The following is a 21,232-nucleotide window of genomic DNA, read 5'->3' on the forward strand; positions in this document are numbered from 1 at the left end:
ATTAATTCTTATGGGGAAATTGGATTCGCTTAACATTGTTTCACTTGAAGTCACATTTTTCAGGAACATAACTACAACGTTAAGTGAGGCGTTACTGTACTTTGTTTAGTGAAACTGTGAGAATGTCTTCTACATATGCAGTCCTGTGAAGTACTCCGATTTTGTCGAAAGGAAAAAGAAAAGATGAATTAATGATTCTTGGAGCATTATTTTATTCTGATTCCTGTACGCAGAAGTCTGAATCAGTAGCACTGGAGTATAACAAATGCAAAGAAAATGGCAGGCAGAAGAATTTCTTGGGCAGTGAAGACAAGAAGACAATTTCATGGATCTCAGTTAATAAAGAGGTAACATAAGAAAGGGTGGTTGGTAATGATTCCAAAAGGTCATGTACAATAACTAGTGAACTGCACCACTATGAAGCTATTGCACTATCCCCTGCTTCACTCAAATACCCCCAAACATGAATCAATTCACTCAAGAGCATAGCTAGAAAAAAACCTATTCTGCTTAAAGTAATTGACAGATGTCAGTGAAATACAGGAGGGATGAGGAGCAAGAGGCTTGGGACAGTATTTATCATCCTTTTTTGGGGAAGGGAAAGGGAGAGGGGAGTCCAGGTAGAAAACCTCCCTTCTTGTCTCTCCCCTTCCTTTCAGTCATGCTCCTTTCTCTCACCTCTCTCATCCCCACATTAGCACCTTTGTTGATCTGCTCTGTGGGTTCTTGCAACACAGCAGAAGTGGTTACAATTTTGATCATTGATGCATATAGTGTGAGTGCTTCAGAGGCTGGAATGTCTGCTATACAGACCTCGCCATACAGAGCGGAGGAAAACGGGACAGGGAGAGAATAAAAGAATTGAGAGTGAGACAACTCTATCACAGACAATAAGAAATTACTCTTGTCTTGAGGATTAGAGTCTTCTATTATGTGCAGGATGCTTGCCATCTAATAATAATATATGATTAAATAAGCAGGCAGACAAGAGTGTCATAATGAGATTATTCTCCTATTTAAAAGAACAAAGGATGCTAGCTAAGTTTGAGACATAACGTTCCCTTCTAGATAAGACATTGACAGGTTGCATTTGACGCAGTGTTTTCTTTCCAACTTCAGTTTCAAGGTCTCTTCATTACAGCTTCAGGCCTTGTCTACACTTAAAAAGTTTTGCTGGCACAGCTATGTCTGTTAGGAGTGTGGGGGAAAAAATAACATCCCTAATTGACATAGCTATGCCAGCAGTAGCTGTAGCATAGGTACAATTATCAGGAAAAAAAATCCTTTTGTCAGTATAGATTATTTTTTGGGGGGGAAACTAGTATAAGTTATACTGGCAAAAGACGTTTGCCAGTATAAGCTGCATCTCCACTAGGAAGGTTTGCCAGCATAGCTATACTTATACTGGCAAACACTTCTGAGTGTAGACAGGCATCAGTCTAGTCGTACTGCCAACTAACTTTTTGGACTCCTCTGAATACCTCTATTTTTATTCCTTCCAGGAATGTCTCTTTTGACACCTGAATTTACATCTGTAGTTTTATATTTGTACCAAAAGTGCTTTCTCTACACTTCTCTTCTTGCTTGCTCCTCCTCAACACTGAAATCTCTGAAGCTCTACTCTCCACTATAGCTTTATTTTACCAGTAGTCCCTGCAACTTAATAATGTATTTTTCTTTACACTTGTAATATACACTTGATATTCTACTGTATTTTCTTTACTATCAATTTAAAACCCTCTAATTCCATCTGACAGCTGTAACTGAAACACTAAGGGATCCATCATGTTGTGCATTATCCTGATGGTCTAGCTACTGCCTAGGTCCCTGATTTGCCAGAAGCAGGGATGGAGACAGGCACATCTTTCTCTTTCTCCATCTGCGTTAAGGAAAAATTGATCATTTTTTTCTGTCTCTTTTCTGTTTGGACACCCTGGGCTAGTCAGATATCTAAGAAGTCCTTCTGTGGTCACCCTCTTTCTTTGAAACCATGTCCCCTCAACACTGTTGGTTACAAAAAAGTTCAGTTTTAGTTTTGTTTTCTCCATTTTGTTTTTCACTGAATTGTTAATGTACTAATTAATTGTAGATTTTGGATTCACTGTTACTGTATGCACAGTTCACACCTACACATCTCAGCTGTGGTATTTAGTTCCTCTGTTGTTGATATCTATCTCTTCATTATCAGTTCCCTATTCCCAGTTGAGAAATGCAGAAGTGTAATAATTATACTGTATATTGACTATCAAAATTGTGTTCTCCGTCACAAGTGACTGCTTGCTTCTCTGGTGCTCCCTATCTTTCCTATTGTTTTCCTTCTCTTGCTTGCAGTTGCCACTTGCCCCCACTCCTTTCACTCCATTGTTTACTATCATTCTATTATATTATTTATAACTTCAACTTTTTAAACTCTTTGAAATTTCCCAGGTTTTAGGTCACTTAGCCTCCCTCTACAGATGACTTTAGGCATTGTACATTCTTATTCCTATCTAGGGTTGTCAACTTTGTAATATCCAGCAGAAATGCAAGAACCTCCCCCACCCTGCCCCCTGTTCGCTCCTCGTCCCCACTCCTCCTGTTGCTCGCCCCTGCCTGGGTCGGGAGGGACTCACCTGTGGAGATGTGGCTGGGAGCTGTAGCTGCCCAATGCAGGTAAGAGGCAGCCCTGGCTGAGTTGAGGCTGGCACAGGTGATAACCTGGTGCCTTCCTGCCGCCCCTGCCTACAGTAGCCGGACTTTGTGTGTCCAGTCAGTAGATTTTGACCAGTCTTTCTGGTTGAAAACCGAGCACCTGGCCACCCTACCTATGACTCGTCTTCTTTTCCCATTTATTACTTCTCCAGCTAATCTTTTAAGAGTGATTTATTTCAGTTAAACTCATTCCAAATTGACTTATATTAAATCAAAATAAGCTTGATTTAAACTAGAATAAGAATTTCCACATAGTTTGTATCAGTTTAAGCAAAATTGTTTAAAATTACATTTTAGGTTAAACTGGTACAAACTTCTTGTGTAACCCTAAAAGCTTGTCCACAGATGGAATTGTTTCTGATTAACTCCATGTGTGGACACTCCAGGGGTGAAAGTGAGCCGCTATGGGCTGGTACGATGTACCGGTAAGAAGCCGGTACCGGCCCGTATGCAGCCCATGTTAAAGCGCTGCCGCGGCAGTGCTCTGAGAGTCCTTAAAGTGCTGCCGCAGCAAAGGACCCTCCTTAAAGCACTGCCACGGCAGCACTTTAACATCCCTGCCCCTGCCCCCTGCCACCCCCGTCAGCAGCCCTGCCGGTATGGACCCTACCGGCAGGGTTGCTGACGGGGGAGGCAAAAGGGGCAGGGATGTTAAAGTGCTGCCAAGGCAGTGCTTTAAGGAGGGTCTTTTCCACGGCAGCGCTTTAATGTTGCTGCCCCTTTTGTCCCCCCTGGGCCACCAACAGTGGGGGCAAAAGGGCAGCTGCCCCGGGACCAGTGATTTAAAAGGGCCCGGGGCTTCCGGCAAGCCCCGGGCCCTTTTAAATCGCTGCCAGAGCCCCATGCAGCGGGGGACAGGGAGCACGGATGGGCTGGTTGGGGGAGGCTGACCCTCCCAGCCCTGTGCCTTCCACCTGAGGTCCTGCCCCTTCTGGGGGCCGGAGCCGGCCCTGGTACCTGTAAGAATTTATTATTACTTTCACCCCTGAGACACTCTTATTCCAGAAGACTGCCTTATTCCTGTTTAGCTTAACCCACTTTGAAAGAGGGGGCTAGTCTACCTACACAGTCGCTTCCGATACAGCTATACCATCACCAGTAAAGCTATACTGGCAGAGCCTCCTAACGTAGACACAGCATATGCCAACAGAAATTTTTTTTCTGCTGGTAGAGTAAAACCACCTCCTATGCCGACAGACACACTCTTCTGTCTGCACTTCTGCATGTATGCTGGGAGTTTTGCTGGCACATCTATGTTGGCTGAAGTGTGCATTTTTTCCCACACCTGTAACTGACATAGCTATGTCGACAAAACTTCTTAGTGTAGACCTGGCCTGGGTTAAGCTAGACAGGAGTAAGAGTATCCATGATTGGAGTTAAAGAGGAACCACTGTTGTATTTTAAAATCACATCCTACCTTAATTCATGTTTATTTTCAAGGTAGACAAACCCTTAAACTGAAATAAGAGTGTCCACAGAGTGATTTGCACCAGTTTAAACTAAATTGGTTTAAAAAACAATTTTAAGTTAAAGTGGTGAATCTTCTGTGTGTAGACAAAGCCTTAATCCTTGGCACTTTCACTTTCTGTGGCTCAATCCTATCCTTCTCCCAGATCTTCTTACTACATCTCCCCACTCCTTCCCTTGCACAGACCCCTTTCTTCCTTTTTAACATTATCACATATAACTGTATGCCAACTTCACAAAAATTACACTCAATCTGGATACTTTTTGTATGCAGAGGAATAAAATATAGTTATCATATCATCATGGTATAGATGGACAAGTAAATTTAGTGTCTGGACCGATGCACTTTCATGACAATTTTGCTAGGCAGTTATGCAGCAACAAGAAAAAAAGAAAATGTGCTATGAACAATTAAAAGACAACAGAAACAAATGATATACAACATAAAAGTAACTCAATAGCAAAGAAAGGAAAGGTTTACATACAGTTTTAGTAGGTGGAAAAAAAGTAGAATTATGTTGAAGAATTCAGCAGATGTACAACAGAGTAAAAAAGACCCTCATAGGTTATGTACCATCCTAAGTAAGCTAAACAGCAAACACAATTATTAAAAAATTAAATATCCATAAAGAAGGACAAGCAGTGATACATTTTTTGACCAAATAAATCTGTAAAGGAGCCAGGTACAGCTGGAAAGTATTATTTAATGAAGAGAAGATAGTTTTCCTATGGTAGGCATGTACTATATTATTTACAGACATTACACTGCCATGACCTGACAATTATGTGCATGGCAGGTAGAATTATATCACTGTAGATATCTTTGAAGTTATCCATCTTCAGTGCAGTTATATATAGTCCATGCAAGAAATTCTTTGGTAAAAATAAGAGATTAAGTCATGTAATTTGAGTGCCGGTATCATTAATCATGTACTAGAACTGGTTTAAGAGTGAACAAAATCACCCCAGATAAAAGAAGGACCCCGTCCCTTGATAGGTCTTAATGAAAACTGAAAAATAAGACAGTAGTTTATTTACAAGTAACTGTGATATTGTCTCATGATTAATTTTAATCTGTATTTTTTTGTAGAAATATAGTACTGGTTTGAAAACTTCTGTCAAATGTATTTCAATTGAAAACTGGATTTTCGACTGAACAAAATTTTTGTGAAGTGTCTGCTTTCTGCAAAAAAAATAGTTTTTAGATTAAAAATCAATGTCCAAAACAGAAAATATTTTGATTTGGATATGCTGCCGCAGTATCTTATGGGAATTTCAGTTCTGTTGCCTCATGTTTCCATTCTCCTTTATGGGTTGGCTCATCTCCAATGACACATTATGACCAGAGACTCCCATGACGTACTGTGTGTTATCCAAGAGGAAAGACCATGGGCCATCATGGGAGATATAGTCCAACCAGGGAACCCGATCTATAGAGGAGAATGGGAGTATAGGCCCCAAACTACAATTCCCATGAGGCACCACAGCAGCATTTCTGAACCAAAATATTTTGGTTTTCAGTCAAAAATTTTCAGTATTTTAATTTTTTAATATTTGAAGTGTTCCACACAAAATACTCCCATTTTCTGAACAACTCTAGTGCTTACTCACATTTCTGAACTAAAAACACTGTCAAAGAAATAAGATTTCTTTATATGAACTTGAACTTGGCAAATAGTAACAAATGTCACCTTGATAATTAATGGATTTATATAGTAAAAAAACCAAAATTTTTGAAAACTTCAATAATTTTACAAAGTCTCTCTCTTTTACAATAGTGGTCCAATTCCACAGCTGTTGTAAATCAGTGTAACCAGACTGCAATCAATGGAACTATGCTGATTTACATCATCTGAGTATCTGTCCCAGATTGGTGCAAGACGAAATTGCAGAAACATCAGTTTCTGCCATTGTTACCAATCTAATCTCTAATCATATCTAATGTCCATCCCTACAAAGTCTCCACTCCAATCACTGCCTTTTTCTGATTCATTTCCAGTCTGCTATAGTAACTCGTCCTGCTGCCTCTCCCACACACTTACAAATTATCTGCTCTCCTCTTGGCCTTCATCACATCTTTATAATAATTTTATCTTTTTCAAAGCTATTTTTCAGTTAGGGGCATTTGAAATCTGAACGAAATTTTGCCATAATCCAAAGAATTATCATCCTTGCTTGGCAAATTCTGCAGAAATTCAAAGAATTATCATCCTTGCCTGGCAAATTCTGCAGAAATTTTGGGTTAAATCTGAGAGCTTTGTAAAGCAAACTCATCCAAAAAAATTAGTTAAGTAAATTATATGTACAATTAATAAGTAGTTTTAAATAAAATTGATCTTTTTATTTAACCTAGTTTTTAGAAGGTTTTTAAGTAAATGATCCTCAATCTCACTCATTTTCTACTTGAGATCTTCCCTCATACAGTAAATAGTCTGCCCTCTCCAAATTTTCCCTCTGGTTCCCTCCCCAGATATCTTCCAGACCGTCTTAGGCCCTCCATCTTCCTTTCCTGTCCACAATCAGGTGCTGAGAGTCCCTCAACATCAAATATTTGATATTCTATTATTTGCAGTTTGATTCCTACAGAAGATCTTTTCAAATGATTCCAGCTACTCTGTATGTCAATGTAGATGAGTGGCTGCCACACAGCACCCCAAGAGATGCAAGGCAGCCCTGCATGCAGCCTCTCACCTCAGTTTCCCTTCTGAAATCCCCAAATAAACTCCACACAGGGTTTTGCAGTCCAATCACAACCACGCTCCTTAGCGTCTAATTTATTAACTTAAAGTTCAAAATTAAACACAAAGGTCTTCCTTCCAGCCTTCATCTGGGTACAACCCAAACTTCCCTAGTCAGATCAGAGTCCTTCCTGTCTCAACAGGCTACTCCCAGCCCTTCCTAGTTAGAGCAAATCAGCTGATCTCAGAGTCTTCCAGGCAGAAGCCTCTCTCATTCTCTGCAGTCTCTCTACAGCCTCCTGAACTTCCCCTTTACTAGATCCACCTTCTGCTCTTTACAGGAAATTGCCTGACTTGCTTGGCCCCAGATTCTCCAGTCCAAGGGCAAGCCACTGCGTTAGAGTCAAAATTATTAACTAATTAGTTGCTGGTTAGCAGAAACTTCCATCTAACATGCTTAATTTAAAGTGGCATCATTAGATTTTAAGAACTAACACTTCTAATAGCCTTGAGAAATGAAGAGGACATTCAGCTATTGTTTAAGTCTGCTGATTGAGATTTTCAGAAATGCTGAGCAACTTTCACTGATTTTTTCCCTACTTTTGAAGAACAGGTAGGGGGAGGGATAGATCAGTGGTTTGAGCATTGGCCTGCTAAACCTAGGGTTGTGAGTTCAATCCTTGAGGGGGCCATTTAGGGATCTGGGGCAAAAATCTATCAGGGACAGTACTTGGTCCTGATGTGAAAGCGGGGGACTGGACTTGATGACCTTTCAAGCTCCCTTCCAGCTCTATGAGATAGGATAGGTGTATAACTGACTCACAACAGGTTAACGGTAATGCCTACTCTTGTGGTTTTATCACAAGTCAAGGTTTCCTCACCAACTATGAGGAGCAGAAAATTACTTTTTTATAAAATGAAAACTGAAATTCTCATGTAATCACATGACTATAAGAGCTGGCATTTAAAAAAACCCCACACCAAATATTGCAAGACTTGCAATAAAATTACAAAAGTTAACAACACTGCACTCAGAATTTATTGCAAGATTGGACCTAATTTAAAACACAATAAATTGGTAACAAACAATAGAAGGTAAGGAGGAAGGAGAACAGCAACAGCAATAAGAGCACTTGGTTACACACACTAGCTATTTGTCCAACGTGACAGTTCTGAATCTGTTTATTTGTTTAAAAAAATCTGGGCATTGATCTCCTACTGCACATGTAGATGTGCAGGTATGTCTTTGCTAGCATGCAGTTATACAGGGAAATTGTATGGGAATATTTGGTAAAACATAAAAGTTGTTCCATAAGTACTATATATTACTTTTATGGCTAAGTGGTTAAACATTTTACCAACATGAAGCAATCCCATGCCTAGTCAAACATTTGCTAATGTTGTGGGTGACAGGTGTATTATTAATTACATGTTGAGTAGATCATTCTCTGGTTACATTCCTAGTGTTACCATCCTCATTTTCTAGTCATCAGGCGATTCCCTAAGGGACTTAAGCACCAGACTCCTGTTCGTCCTTGCTCTGTGTCTCACCACACTATCCCTACCATCTGGAATAAGCTCCCAGAACCTTTTCAAATCCTACTTTTTCTTCATAGCCTATTATCCCAATACAACAATAAAATTTTATTCCTGGAACTTCTAAGTTTTTCTATTTCCAATTATGTTCCTTTAATGTGACTATTATATACTTTGCTGCCACCCGCCATACCAACAGATGTTAACTCTATCATAGTTTGTAATCAATGCTAGACAAATCACTAACCAGAAGTTTGATCCTACTTACCAACAGAATATGCAAGAATTGCAGAACATGCAAAGTGTGGGGTGCGTGGGAGGGAAAGCGTGAATCAATCCCCCATTCCAGAGAACAGTTTTGAGGATAAAACTAAGAGAGACAAAAGATATGCCCTTGTCTACACTAGGGAATTTTACTAAAAATTTCCAACCCATGCTACCATCAGTTCCAGAAGAAGTCCTAACGTAGACAAGGCTTCTTTGGCCAGATCTGATTTTTACCACTATGTTATTTAAACCTGGCTCTTAGAGGCAAATAATCCTGCCCCTTCCTCCACAACAATGCAAAGCACTCTTAAGAATGGCCACACTGGGACAGACCAGTGGTCCATCTAGCCCAGTATCCTGTCTTCTGACAGTGGCTGGTGCCAGATGCTTCAGCGGGAATGTACAGAACAGGGCAATTATCAAGTGATCCAGCTCATCGTCCACTTCCAGATTTTGGCAGAGAGAGGTTTAGGGACACCCAGAGCATGGGTTTGCGTCCCTGACTATCTTGGCTAATAGCCATTGATGAACCTATTAGCCATGAATTTATGTAATTCTTTTTTGAACCCAGTTATACTTTTGACTTTCACAACAATCCCAGGCAACGAGATTGATTGTGCATTGTTTGAAATACTTCCTTATGATTGTTTTAAACCTGCTGCCTATTCATTTCATTGGGTGACCCCTGGTTCTTGTGTTATATAAAGGGGTAAATAACACTTCTTTATTCACTTTCTCTACACCATTCATGATTTTATAGACATAGATCCAGGGCCGGCTCTAGCTTTTTTGCTGCCCCAAGCAGCAAAAAAAAGTGCCGACCCCCAAGCCCCCCGCCGAGCGCCGGGCCGCGCCGCCCCCCCCAGCCGAGCGCCGCGCCACCCCCCCGCTGAGCGCCGCCGGAACCCCCCCCCAGAGCGCCGCCCCCCCCGCCGAGCGCCGCGAGCCGGAGCCTACCCCCCCCTGCACCGAGTGCCGCTGGACACCCCCCCCCCCCGAGCGCCGAGCCCCGCGATGCCCCCCAGTGCCGGAGCCCGCCCCCTGCCAAGCGCCGCCGGAACCCCCCTCCAGCGCCGCGCCCGCGCCGCACCCCCCCCCCGAGCGCCGAGCCCCGCGCTGCCGGAGCCCGCCCCCCGCCGGAACCCCCTTCCAGCGCCGCGCCCGTGCCGCCCCCTCGCTGAGCCCCGCGCAACCGGAGCCCGCCCCCCCCCTGCGCCGAGTGCCGCCGGAACCCCCCCCCGAGCGCCAAGCCCCGCGACGCCCCCCGGCGCCGGAGCCCGCCCCCGCCCCCTGCCAAGCGCCGCCGGAACCCCCCTCCAGTGCCGCGCTGCTGGAGCCCGCCACCGAGCACCGCCGGAACCCCCTTCCAGCGCTGCGCCCACGCCGCCCCCTCGCCGAGCCCCGCGCAACCGGAGCCCGCCCCCCCCCCCCCCCAGCGCCGCGCCACGCTGCCGGAGCGCCCCCCCCCCACGGAATGCCGCGCTGCGCTCCCCCCGCCGCCCCTTACCAGGTGCCGCCCCAAGCATGTGCTTGGGTGCCTGGTGCCTAGAGCCGGCCCTGCATAGATCAGATCCCCCCCTTAGTCATCTATTTTCTAAGCTGAACAGTTCGTCTTTTTAATCGCTACTCATATGGAAGCTGTTCCGTATCCCTAATCATTTTTGTTGCCCTTCTCTGTACCATTTCCAAATCTAATGTATCTTTTTTTGAGATGGGGTGACCAGAATTGCATGCAGTATTAAAGGTGTGGTTGTACCGTGGATTTATATAGTGACATTCTGATATTTACAGTCTTATTATTTATCCTTTTTCTCATGGTTCCTAACATTCTATTAGCTTTTTTGACTGCCACTGCACATTAAGTGGATGTTTTCAAAGAACAATCCATGATGACTTCAAGATCTTTCTTGAGTCGTAACAGCTAATTTAGACCCCATAATTGTGTATGTACAATTGGGATTATGTTTTCCAGTGTGCCTTACTTTGTACTTATTAACACTGAGTTTCATCTGCCCAGTGACCCATTTTTGTGAGATCCCTTTGTAACTCATTGCAGTCTGCTTTGGCCTTAACTATCTTGATTAATTTTGTATCATCTGCAAACTTCGCCACCTCGCCTTTTTTCCAGATCATTTCTGAATATGTTGAACAGCACTGGTCCCAGTACAGATCCATGGACCCCGCTATTTACTTCTCTCCATTGTGAAAACTGATCATCTATTCCTACCCTTTGATTCCTGTCTTTTAACCAGCTACTGACCCATGAGAGGACCTTTCCTCTTATCATGACTCCTTATTTTGCTTAGTAGCCTTTGGTGTCAGACCTTGTCAAAGGCTTTCTGAAAATTCAAGTACACTATATCCACTGGATCAGCCTTGTTCATATGCTGTTGACACTCTCAAAGAATTCTAACAGATTGTTGAGGTACTATTTCCCTTTACAAAAGCCATATTAACTCTTCCTCAATATAGCGTGTTCCTCTATGTGTCTGATATTTCTGTTCTTCACTATAGTTTCAGCTACGGCTGTCAAGTGATTAAAAAAATTAATCGCAATTAATCACGCTGCTAAACAATAATAGAATACCATTTATTAAAATTTTTGGATGTTTTCTACATTTTCAAATATTGATTTAAATTACAACACAGAATACAAAGTGTACAGTGCTCACCTAATATTTATTTTTTTTACAAATATTTGAACTGTAAAAAACAAAAGAAATAGTATTTTTCAATTCACCTAATACAAGTACTGTAGTGCAATCTCTTAATCATGAAAGTTGAACTTACAAATGTAGAATTATGTACAAAAAAACCTGCATTCAAAAACAAAACAATATAAAACTTGAGCACCTACAAGTCCACTCATTCCTACTTTCACCCATCACTCAGACAAACAAGTTTGGTTACAATTTGCAGGAGAATGCTGCCAGCATCTCATTTACAATGTCACCTGAAAGTGAGAACAGGCATTCTCATGGCACTGTTGTAGCCGGCGTTGCAAGATATTTACGTGCCAGATGCACTAAAGATTCATATGTCCCTTCATGCTTCAACCACAATTCCAGAAGACATGCGTCCATGCTGATGACGGGTTCTGCTCGATAATGATCCAAAGCACAGCGGACCAATGCATGTTCATTTTCATTATCTGAGTCAGATGGCACCAGCAGAAGGTTGATTTTCTTTTTTGGTGTTGGGTTCTGTAGTTTCTGCATCTGAGGCCTGGTCTATACTAGGCGTTTATGTCGAAGTTAGCGCCGTTACATCGAATTAACCCTGCACCCGTCCACACTGCGATGCTATTTAGTTCGACATAGAGGTCTCTTTAATTCGACTTCTGTACTCCTCCCCGACGAGGGGAGTAGCGCTAAATTCGACATGGCCATGTCGAATTAGGCTAGGTGTGGATGGAAATTGACGCTAATAGCTCCGGGAGCTATCCCACAGTGCACCACTCTGTTGACGCTCTGGACAGCAGTGCGAGCTCGGATGCTCTGACCAGCCACACAGGAAAAGCCCCGGGAAAATTTGAATTTGAATTCCTTTTCCTGTCTGGCCAGTTTGAATCTCATTTCCTGTCTGGACATCGTGGCGAGCACAGCAGCACTGGCAACGATGCAGAGCTCTCCAGCAGTGATGGCCGTGCAGTCTGTGAATAGAAAGAGGGCCCCAGCATGGACTGATCGGGAAGTCTTGGATCTCATCGCTGTGTGGGGCGATGAGTCCGTGCTTTCCGAGCTGCGATCCAAAAGAAGGAATGCAAAGATCTACGAGAAGATCTCTAAAGACATGTCAGAGAGAGGATACAGCCGGGATGCAACGCAGTGCCGCGTGAAAATCAAGGAGCTGAGACAAGGCTACCAGAAGACCAAAGAGGCAAACGGACGCTCCGGATCCCATCCCCAGACATCCTGTTTCTACGAGGCACTGCTTTCCATCCTCGGTGCGGCCGCCACCACTACCCCACCAGTGACCGTGGACTCTGAGGATGGGATAGTGTCCACGGCCGGTTCCTCGGACATGTTAGGGGACGGGGAAGATGAGGAAGGAGATGAGGAGGGCGAGGCAGTCGGCAGCGCTCACAACGCTGATTTCCCCGACAGCCAGGATCTCTTCATCACCCTTACAGAGATCCCCTACGAAGCGTCCCCAGCCGTTACCCCGGACACAGAATCTGGGGAAGGATCAGCCAGTAAGTGTTGTAAACATCTAAACATTTATTTTTAACAAAACAGGAATATTAACAATTAAAAGAATGGGTTGTTCATGATTAGTGTGCCCTAGGCGCTTAACGGTTTAGTCATGGGCAGTGCAAGTTTTGAAAAAAAATCTAGCAATGTCCGGTTTTCAGTGATTGTCCTGCACAAGCCGCTCTACTGTTTATTCCCTGCTACTGCAGCTACAGTAAAATGCGGTCTATATGTCCGGGGATAGAGCAGTAATCCTCCTGGGACATCTCGATGAAGCTCTCCTGGAGGTAATTTGAAAGCCGTTGCATGAGGTTCCTGGGGAGAGTGGCCTTATTGGGTCCTCCGAAGTACGACACGTTGCCGCGCCACGAGACTATCAAGTACTCGGGAATCATTGCTCTGCACAGCAGGGCGGCATACGGCCCTGGTCTTTGGAGGCTTTCCCGGAGCATTCTCTCTCTCTCGCTCTCAGAGATCCTCATCAGGGTGATGTCGCCCATGGTGACCTGCTTTGAATTAGGTAGGGGAATGTTAGTGTTGGGACTGCTTGCCCGTTCCTTTACAGAACTGTAACCGCTGGTTTGTAGCCACGTGGTGGAGGCGGGAGAGGGGCAGCCGAAAGGGATCGTTCCCGGGGACAGCCGCGAGGGGGTGGGACAGGGGCAGAGTTCCCGCTTGCCGGATTGCTGGCAGCAGGAACTGACATTGCTTTAAATGTGAAATGAGGCCAGTGGTAATATAAAAGTTTTAAACTGCCACAAGTGTACGGCTTACCATGTCTGCCTGCAACAGAAATTCCGTTGTGCTGCCCCGCTTCTCAAATGTGCTGTGCAAGACCCCAGGCACTGAATGCGAAGGCCGAGAATTCGACCTTGTGCTGAGTGCGCATGTGATAGGTGCTGTGCATGGTCTTGTTCACAGAGAAAGACTATGTTCTTTGTTCACAACTACATTTATCTTTCTGAGGAATTCACTCCCTTTTTCCTATTTCCACAGCCCCATCTGCGACTGTCTCACAACCTAGCCTGGCATCACACTCCCAGAGGCTAGCGCGGATTAGGCGTAGGAAGAAGAGGACACGGGAGGACATGTTCTCTGAACTTATGGCCTGTTCCCAAGCCCAGGCAGCACAGCAGACCCAGTGGCGGGAGAACTTGACCCGAATGCACCAAGCAAACATGGATCGGGAGGAGAGGTGGTGGCAGGAAGACCAGCAGGCGACTCAAACGCTGCTTGGACTACTGAGGGAGCAAACAGACACGCTCCGGCGCCTTGTGGATGTTCTGCAGGAACGGAGGCAGGAGGACAGAGCCCCGCTGCAGTCCATCTCTAACCGCCCTCCCCCGCCACCAAGTCCCATACCCACCTCACCCAAAGTGCAAAGAAGGAGAGGCGGCAGAGTCCCTGCTAACTCTCACTCCACCCCTGCAGAGAGCTCTAGTAGCAGAAGGCTTTCATTCCCCAAAATTTGAAAAGTTCTTTCCTTCCCGCCTGACACAAGCCCCCGTCCAAGTTTCACCTCCCAGTGCCATGTGTAGTTGATAATAAAAAATACGTTTCTGTTAACTACTGTTTCAATCATGTTCTTTTGGAGGAGGAGGGGAAAGGGGGTTGGTAATTGGACAGGACAGTCACCTTTGGCAGGGTACATAGTCGGGGACAGGCACAGCAGCAGGGCACATACACAGTGCAGTGATGCAGTGACTAGTTACCCTGGTTAGTCTGGGAGGTTGTTTTCATGTTATGTGGTGGGGGGTGGGTTGCTCTGTGACTTTGTGGCGGGGGAGGGCAGTTACAGATCTTAAGCGGCGGTCCTTAGGCAGGATCACAGAGCCACACAGCAGGGGATCTGTAACCGTCCTCCCCCTGCCACAAAGTCACATAGACCCCCCTTACACACAGTCCCGATCAGGAGGGGTGACAGGCTCCGTTGAAACAACCATCCCACCGCAGCGGAGCCTGTCAATCCTTGAGTTTAGAAGCTGCATTCGCGTCACTACACTACACCCGCTCCGCACCACAGTCTGCGTCCCAGTTTTAAAAAATTCCCGCGAAAACAGTATTAAAGAAAACGGTGTGCTTTAACAAAGTAGAACTATTTTTATTTCGAAACGTGTGTTGGAAGGAGGGTGAAGGGGGTATGTAACTGGATAGGATAGTCAACATTAACTCGGTAAAGAAACGGGGACAGGTTTAGCTTCTCAGTACACAAACTTTAAAGTCACAGGTTACCCTGCTCACTCAGGAACTTTGCTTTCAAAGCCTCCCGGATGCACAGCGCTTCCCGCTGGTCTCTTCTAATCGCCCGGCTGTCTGGCTGTGAGTAATCACCAGCCAGGCTATTTTCCTCAACCTCCCACCCCGCCATAATGGTCTCCCCCTTGCTCTCACAGAGATTGTGGAGCACACAGCAAGCTGCTATAACAATGGGGATATTGGTTTCGCTGAGATCACAGCGAGTCAGTAAGCTTCTCCATCTCCCCTTGAGACGGCCAAAAGCACACTCCACCACCATTCTGCACTTGCTCAGCCGGTAGTTGAAGAGTTCTTTTTCAGTGTCCAGGGCGCCAGTATAGGGCTTCATGAGCCAGGGCATTAGCGGGTAGGCTGGGTCCCCGAGGAGGACTATAGGCATCTCCACATCCCCAACAGTTATTTTGTGGTCCAGGAAGTAAATACCTTGTTGCAGCCGTCTAAACAGACCAGAGTTCCTGAAAACACGAGCGTCATGAACCTTGCCCGGCCATCCCACGTAGATGTTGGTAAAATGTCCCCTGTGGTCCACCAGAGCTTGCAGCACCATGGAAAAGTATCCCTTTCGGTTAATGTACTGGGTGGCCTGGTGGTCCGGTGCCAGGATAGGGATGTGAGTTCCATCTATGGCCCCACCGCAGTTTGGGAATCCCATCGCTGCGAAGCCATCTATGATCGCCTCCACGTTTCCCAGGGTCACTACCTTTGGCAGCAGTACATCAACGATTGCCTTCACTACTTGCATCACAACAACCCCCACGGTAGATTTGCCCACCCCAAACTGGTTCGCGACTGACCGGTAGCTGTCTGGCATTGCAAGCTTCCAGAGGGCTATGGCCACTCGCTTCTGTACACTCAGTGCAGCTCGCAACCGGGTGTCACTGCGCTTCAGGGCAGGGGACAGCAACTCAAAGTTCCAGGAAAGTTCCCTTCCGCATGCGAAAGTTTCGCAGCCACTGGGATTTATCCCAGACCTGCAGCACTATGCGGTCCCACCACTCAGTGCTTGTTTCCCGTGCCCAGAATCACCGTTCCACGGCATCAACATGACCCATTGCCACCGTGATGTCCTCGGCGCTGGGTCCCCTGCTTTCTGAGAGGTCTGTGCTACTCTCAGACTTCAGGACATCACCGCGGTGCCGTAGCCTCCTCGCCTGACTTTTCTGCATCTGCCTCAGGGAAACCTGTATGATAAGCTGCGAGGCGTTGAGAGCGGCCACAACTGCAGCGATGGTCGCAGCGTGCTCCATGCTCGCAGTGCTGTGGCGTCCGCGCTGTCAATGACTGGAAAAGTGCGCGAACTGATTTCCCGCCGGCGCTTTCAGGGAGGGAGGGCAGGAGTGATGGATGGATGACGACAGTTACCCAAAAGCACCCTCAACACATTTTGTTACCCAGAAGGCATTGCCGGCTACACCCAGAATTCCAATGGGCAAAGGGGACTGCGGGAACTGTGGGACAGCTGACCACAGCGCACCGCTTCGAATGTCGACGCTTTCACCGTTAGTGTGGACGCACAAAGTCGAATTACTGTCCTTAGTGTGGACACACACGTTCGACTTTGCAATATCGATTCCAAAAATTTGATGCAAGTAAAATCGAACTACTCGCGTAGTGTAGACAAGGCCTGAGTGTTGCTCTTTTAAGAAAGAGCATGCTCCTTACCTCATCCCTCTCAGATTTTGGAAGGCACTTCAGATTCTTAAACCTTGGATCGAGTGCTGTAGCTATTTTTAGACATCTTACATTGGTACCTTCTTTGCGTTTTGTCAAATCTACTGTGAAAGTGTTCTTAAAATGAACATGTGCTGGGTCATCATCCAAGACTGTTATAACATGAAATATATGGCTGAATGTGAACAGGAGACATACAATTCTCCCTGAAGGAGTTGAGTCACAAATTTAATTAACGCATTATTTTTTTAACAAGCATCATCAGCATGGAAGTATGTCCTCTGGAATGGTGGCTGAAGCATGAAGGGGCATACGAATGTTTAGCATATCTGGCACGTAAATACCTTGCAATGCCGACTACAAAAGTGCCATGCGAACGCCTGTTCTCACTTTCAGGTGACATTGTAAATAAGAAGGAGGCAGCAGTATCTCCTGTAAATGTAAACAAACTTGTTTGTCTTAGCCATTGGCTGAACAAGAAGTAGGACTGAGTGGACTTGTAGGCTCTAAAGTTTTACATTGTTTTGTTTTTGAGTGCAGTTATGTAACAAAAAAAAATCTACATTTGTAAATTACACTTTCATGATAAAGAGATTGCACTACAGTACTTGTATGAGGTGAACTGAAAAATACTATTTCTTTTGTTTATCATTTTTACAGTGCAAATATTTGTAATAAAAATAATAATATAAAGTGAGCACTGTACACTTTGTATTTTGTGTTGTAATAGAAATCAATATATTTGAAAATGTAGAAAAACATCCAAAATATTTAATCAATTTCAATTGGTATTCTATTGTTTAAACAGTGCGATTAATCGTGATTAATTTTTTTATCGCAATTAATATTTTTGAGTTAATCGCATGAGTTAACTTTGATTAATCGACAGCCCTAGTTTCAACCAATTTGCCTGGTACTAAAGTTAGGTTTACAAGCCTGTAATTGCCAGGATTGCCTCTGGAGCCTTTTTAAAAAATTGGCATTGCATTAGGTACTCTCCAGTCATCTGGTGTGGGGCATGGATCAGCGTTCATGTTGCACTCCCCGTCAATATCTAGCCCAAGCCAGGGAAGCTAATCATCGAACCAGCAGACCAAATTCAGTGAAAAATCCTGGTCACGTGCCACCTGAGGCACATTGCACATATGCTAAAGAGTCTTCTGGTACAGAGGCTAAGTTAAGTGATAGTAGAATTGCTAAATGTGGTACATAACCTATTTCACATTTGAGTTCCTTCAAAACTCTGGGGTGAATGCCATCTAGTCCTGGTGATTTATTACTGTTTAATTTATCAGTTTGTTCCAAAACCTCCTCTATTGACACCTCACTCTGGGACAGTTCCTCTGATTTGTTACCTAAAAAGAAAGGCTCAGGTGTGGGAATCTCCCTCACGTCCTCTGCAGTGAAGATCGATGCAAAGAGTTTATTTAGCTTTTCCACAACAACCGTGTCTTCTTTGAGTGCTTCTTAATCACCCTAGCCCCACTGATTGTTTGGCAGGCTTCCTGCATCTGTGTACTTAAATATTTTTTTTTGCAACATTTTTCTTAGTTTTTGTGTCTTTTGCTAGTTTATCTTCAAATTCTTTTTTGGCCTGCCAAATTATACTTTTACATGTGACTTGCCAGAGTTTATGCACCTTTCTATTTTCCTCAGTGAGATTTGATTCCCAATTTTTAAAAGACGTTTTTTTCCCCTCTAACCACCTCTTTTACTCTCTTGTTTAGCCATGATGGCACTTTTTGGTCCTCTTATTTTTTTTTTTTTAATTTGGGGGGTATACATTTAGTTTGAGCCCTTATTATGGTGTTTTTAAATAGTTTCCATGCAGCCTGCAGGCATTTCATTCCTGTGACTGCTGCTTTTAATTTCCCTTTAACTAGTGTCCTCATTTTTGTGTAGCCCCCCTTCTGAAGTTAAATGCTACTGTGCTGGACTTCTTTAGTATTTTCTCCCCCTGCAAGTATGTTAAATTAAATTACATTATCACCACAATTACCAAGCAGTTCAACTATATTCACCTCTGGGACCAGATCCTATGCTCCACTTAGGGCAAAATCAAGAATTGTCTCTCCCCTTGTAGGTTCCAGGATTAGCTACTCCAAGAAGCAGTCATTAATTTTGTCTAGAAACTTTATCTCTGCATCCTGTCCTGAGGTGATATGTACCCAGTCAGTATGGGGATAGTTGGAACCCTCCATTATTACTGAGTTTTCTATTTTTATAGCCTCTCTAGTCTCCCTGAGCATTTCACAATCTCCGTCACGGTCAGGTACTCAGTATATTCCTACTTCTATACTTTTATTAGTTAAGCATGCAATTTCTATCCATAGAGATTTTATGGTACAGTTTGAGTCATTTAAGATTTTTACTATATTTGGCTCTATGCTTTTCACATATAGTGCACATATAGTGCCACTCCTCCCTCCTACCCCCACCAGCACAACCTATTCTGTCACTCTTATCTATTTTGTACCCTGGTATTACTGCGTCCCATTGATTTATCATTGTTCCACCAAGTTTCTGTGGGTATGTCTACACTACGAAATTAGGTTGATTTTATAGAAGTCGATTTTTATACAGTCGATTGTGTATGTCCACACTAAGCGCATTAAGTCAGCGGAGTGCATCCTCACTACCGTGGCTAGCATCGACTTAGGGAGCGGTGCACTGTGGGTAGCTATCCCACAGTTCCCGCAGTCTCCGCCGCCCATTGGAATTCTGGGTTAAGCTCCCAATGCCTGATGGGGCTAAAACATTGTTGCGGGTGGTTTTGGGTATATGTTGTCAGTCGCCCCTCCCTCCGTGAAAGCAACGGCAGACAATCATTTCGCGCCAGATACCAGGGCATTAGAAGAGCACAGCAAGTCCTGTTGCGCATCAGAGAAGCTTTGAAAACCAGTTTCATGACTGGCCAGGCTTCGGTGTGACAGTTGTGTGTGTTTCTCCTTGATGCAAACCCGCCCCCTTTGTTGATTTTAATTCCCTGTAAGCCAACCACCCTCCCCCTTCAAAATAAAATAACTATTATTTTGAAACAATGCATTCTTTCTTTATTAATTAAAAAAAAAGAGAGATAATGGATAAGGTAGCCTGGGTGTGTGGGGGAGAAGGAAAGGACAAGGCCACATTGCTTATTGTAGCCACACTAAAAATCAAACTGTTTGAATGACAGGCTTCTGTTGCTTGGGCCATCCTCTGCAGTGGAGTGGCTGGGTGCCCGGAGCCCTCCTCCCCAGCATTCTTGGGCGTCTGGGTGAGGAGGCTATGGAATATGAGGAGGAGGGTAGGCGGTTATACAGTGGATGCAATGGGGGTCTGTGCTCTTGTTGGCTTTCCTGCAGTTCCAACAGACACTTCATCATGTCCATTTGCTCCCCCATTAGCCTCAGCATAGCATCCTGCCTCCGCTCTTCGCGCTCACTTAATTCTTTCCTGGCCTCTGCCACTGAATGCCTCCATGCATTAAGCTGTTCCCCATCAGTGCAGGAGGACTGCATGAACTCGGAAAACATATCATTGCAAGTGCGTTTTTTTCACCTTCTAATCTGCGACAACCTCAAGGACGAAGATGATGGGGGAACGTAGAAACATTCTATTCTCTACAATTCTGGTGGGACTGCATGGTCACCTGTGCTGCTGAGTTCGCCACGCTGACCAAACAGGAAATGAAATTCAAAAGTTCCCCGGGGCTTTTCCTGTGTACCTGGCTAGTGCATCGGAGTTCAAAGTGCTGTCCAGAGCGGTCACAATGGAGCACTCTGGGATAGCTCCCGGAGGCCAATACTGTCGATTTGCATCCGCACTACCCCAAATTCGACCCAGCAAAGTCGATTTTAGCGCTACTCCCCTTGCTGGGGAGAAGTACAAAAGTCTATTTTAAGAGCCCTTTAGGTCGATGGAACAGGGTTGGTTGTGTGGACGCATTCATTTTTAAATTGACCTAACTCGGCTAAATTCGACCCCTGTAGTGTAGACCAGACCTGTGATGCCTATTATATCAATATTGTCGTAAGAATATAAGAATGGCCCTACTGGGTCAGACCAAAGGTCCATCTAGCCTGGTATCCTGTATTCTGACAGTGGCCAGTGCCAGGTGCCCCAGAGGCAATGAACAGAACAGGTAATCATCAAATGATCCATCCCCTGTCGCTCATTCCCAGCTTCTGGCAAACAGAGGCTAGGGACACCATTCCTGCCCATCCTGGCTAATAGCCATTGATGGACCTATCCTCCATGAATTTATCTAGTTCTTTTTTGAATCCTGTTATGGTCTGGCCTTCACAACATCCTCTGGCAAGGAGTTCCACAGGTTGACTGTGCGTTGTGTGAAGAAATACTTCCTTTTATTTGTTTTAAACTGATGCCTATTAATTTCATTTGGTGACCCTAGTTCTTGTGTTATGAGAAGTAGTAAACAGCACTTCCTGATCTACTTTCTCTACACCAGTCATGATTTGATACACTTCAATC

The 21,232-nt window shown here is 44.7% G+C and overlaps 2 protein-coding genes across 2 annotated transcripts in view; one reads left to right on the forward strand and one right to left on the reverse strand.

The window, feature by feature from the left end:
• Positions 1-21,232, reverse strand: part of FBXO36 (F-box protein 36) — an 85,871-nt gene that overhangs the window by 61,335 nt on the left and 3,304 nt on the right. The gene's annotated exons all lie outside the window — the stretch shown is intronic.
• On the forward strand, positions 11,853-16,133 carry LOC135973492 (uncharacterized). Its single transcript, XM_065556945.1, has 2 exons — positions 11,853-12,834; positions 13,829-16,133. Exons 1-2 carry the CDS (start codon positions 12,258-12,260, stop codon positions 14,302-14,304), a joined length of 1,053 nt encoding a protein of 350 aa, XP_065413017.1. The 5' UTR covers positions 11,853-12,257; the 3' UTR covers positions 14,305-16,133.

Source organism: Chrysemys picta, chromosome 9, assembly GCF_011386835.1.
Source record: "Chrysemys picta bellii isolate R12L10 chromosome 9, ASM1138683v2, whole genome shotgun sequence".
NCBI lineage: Eukaryota > Metazoa > Chordata > Testudines > Emydidae > Chrysemys > Chrysemys picta.

Coding starts and splice junctions, on each gene's coding strand:
- LOC135973492 (XM_065556945.1), top strand. CDS start 12,258: ATGCAGAGCTCTCCAGCAGTGATGGCCGTGCAGTCTGTGAATAGAAAG. Junction 12,835..13,828: donor ATCTGGGGAAGGATCAGCCA/GTAAGTGTTGTA, acceptor CTATTTCCACAG/CCCCATCTGCGACTGTCTCA.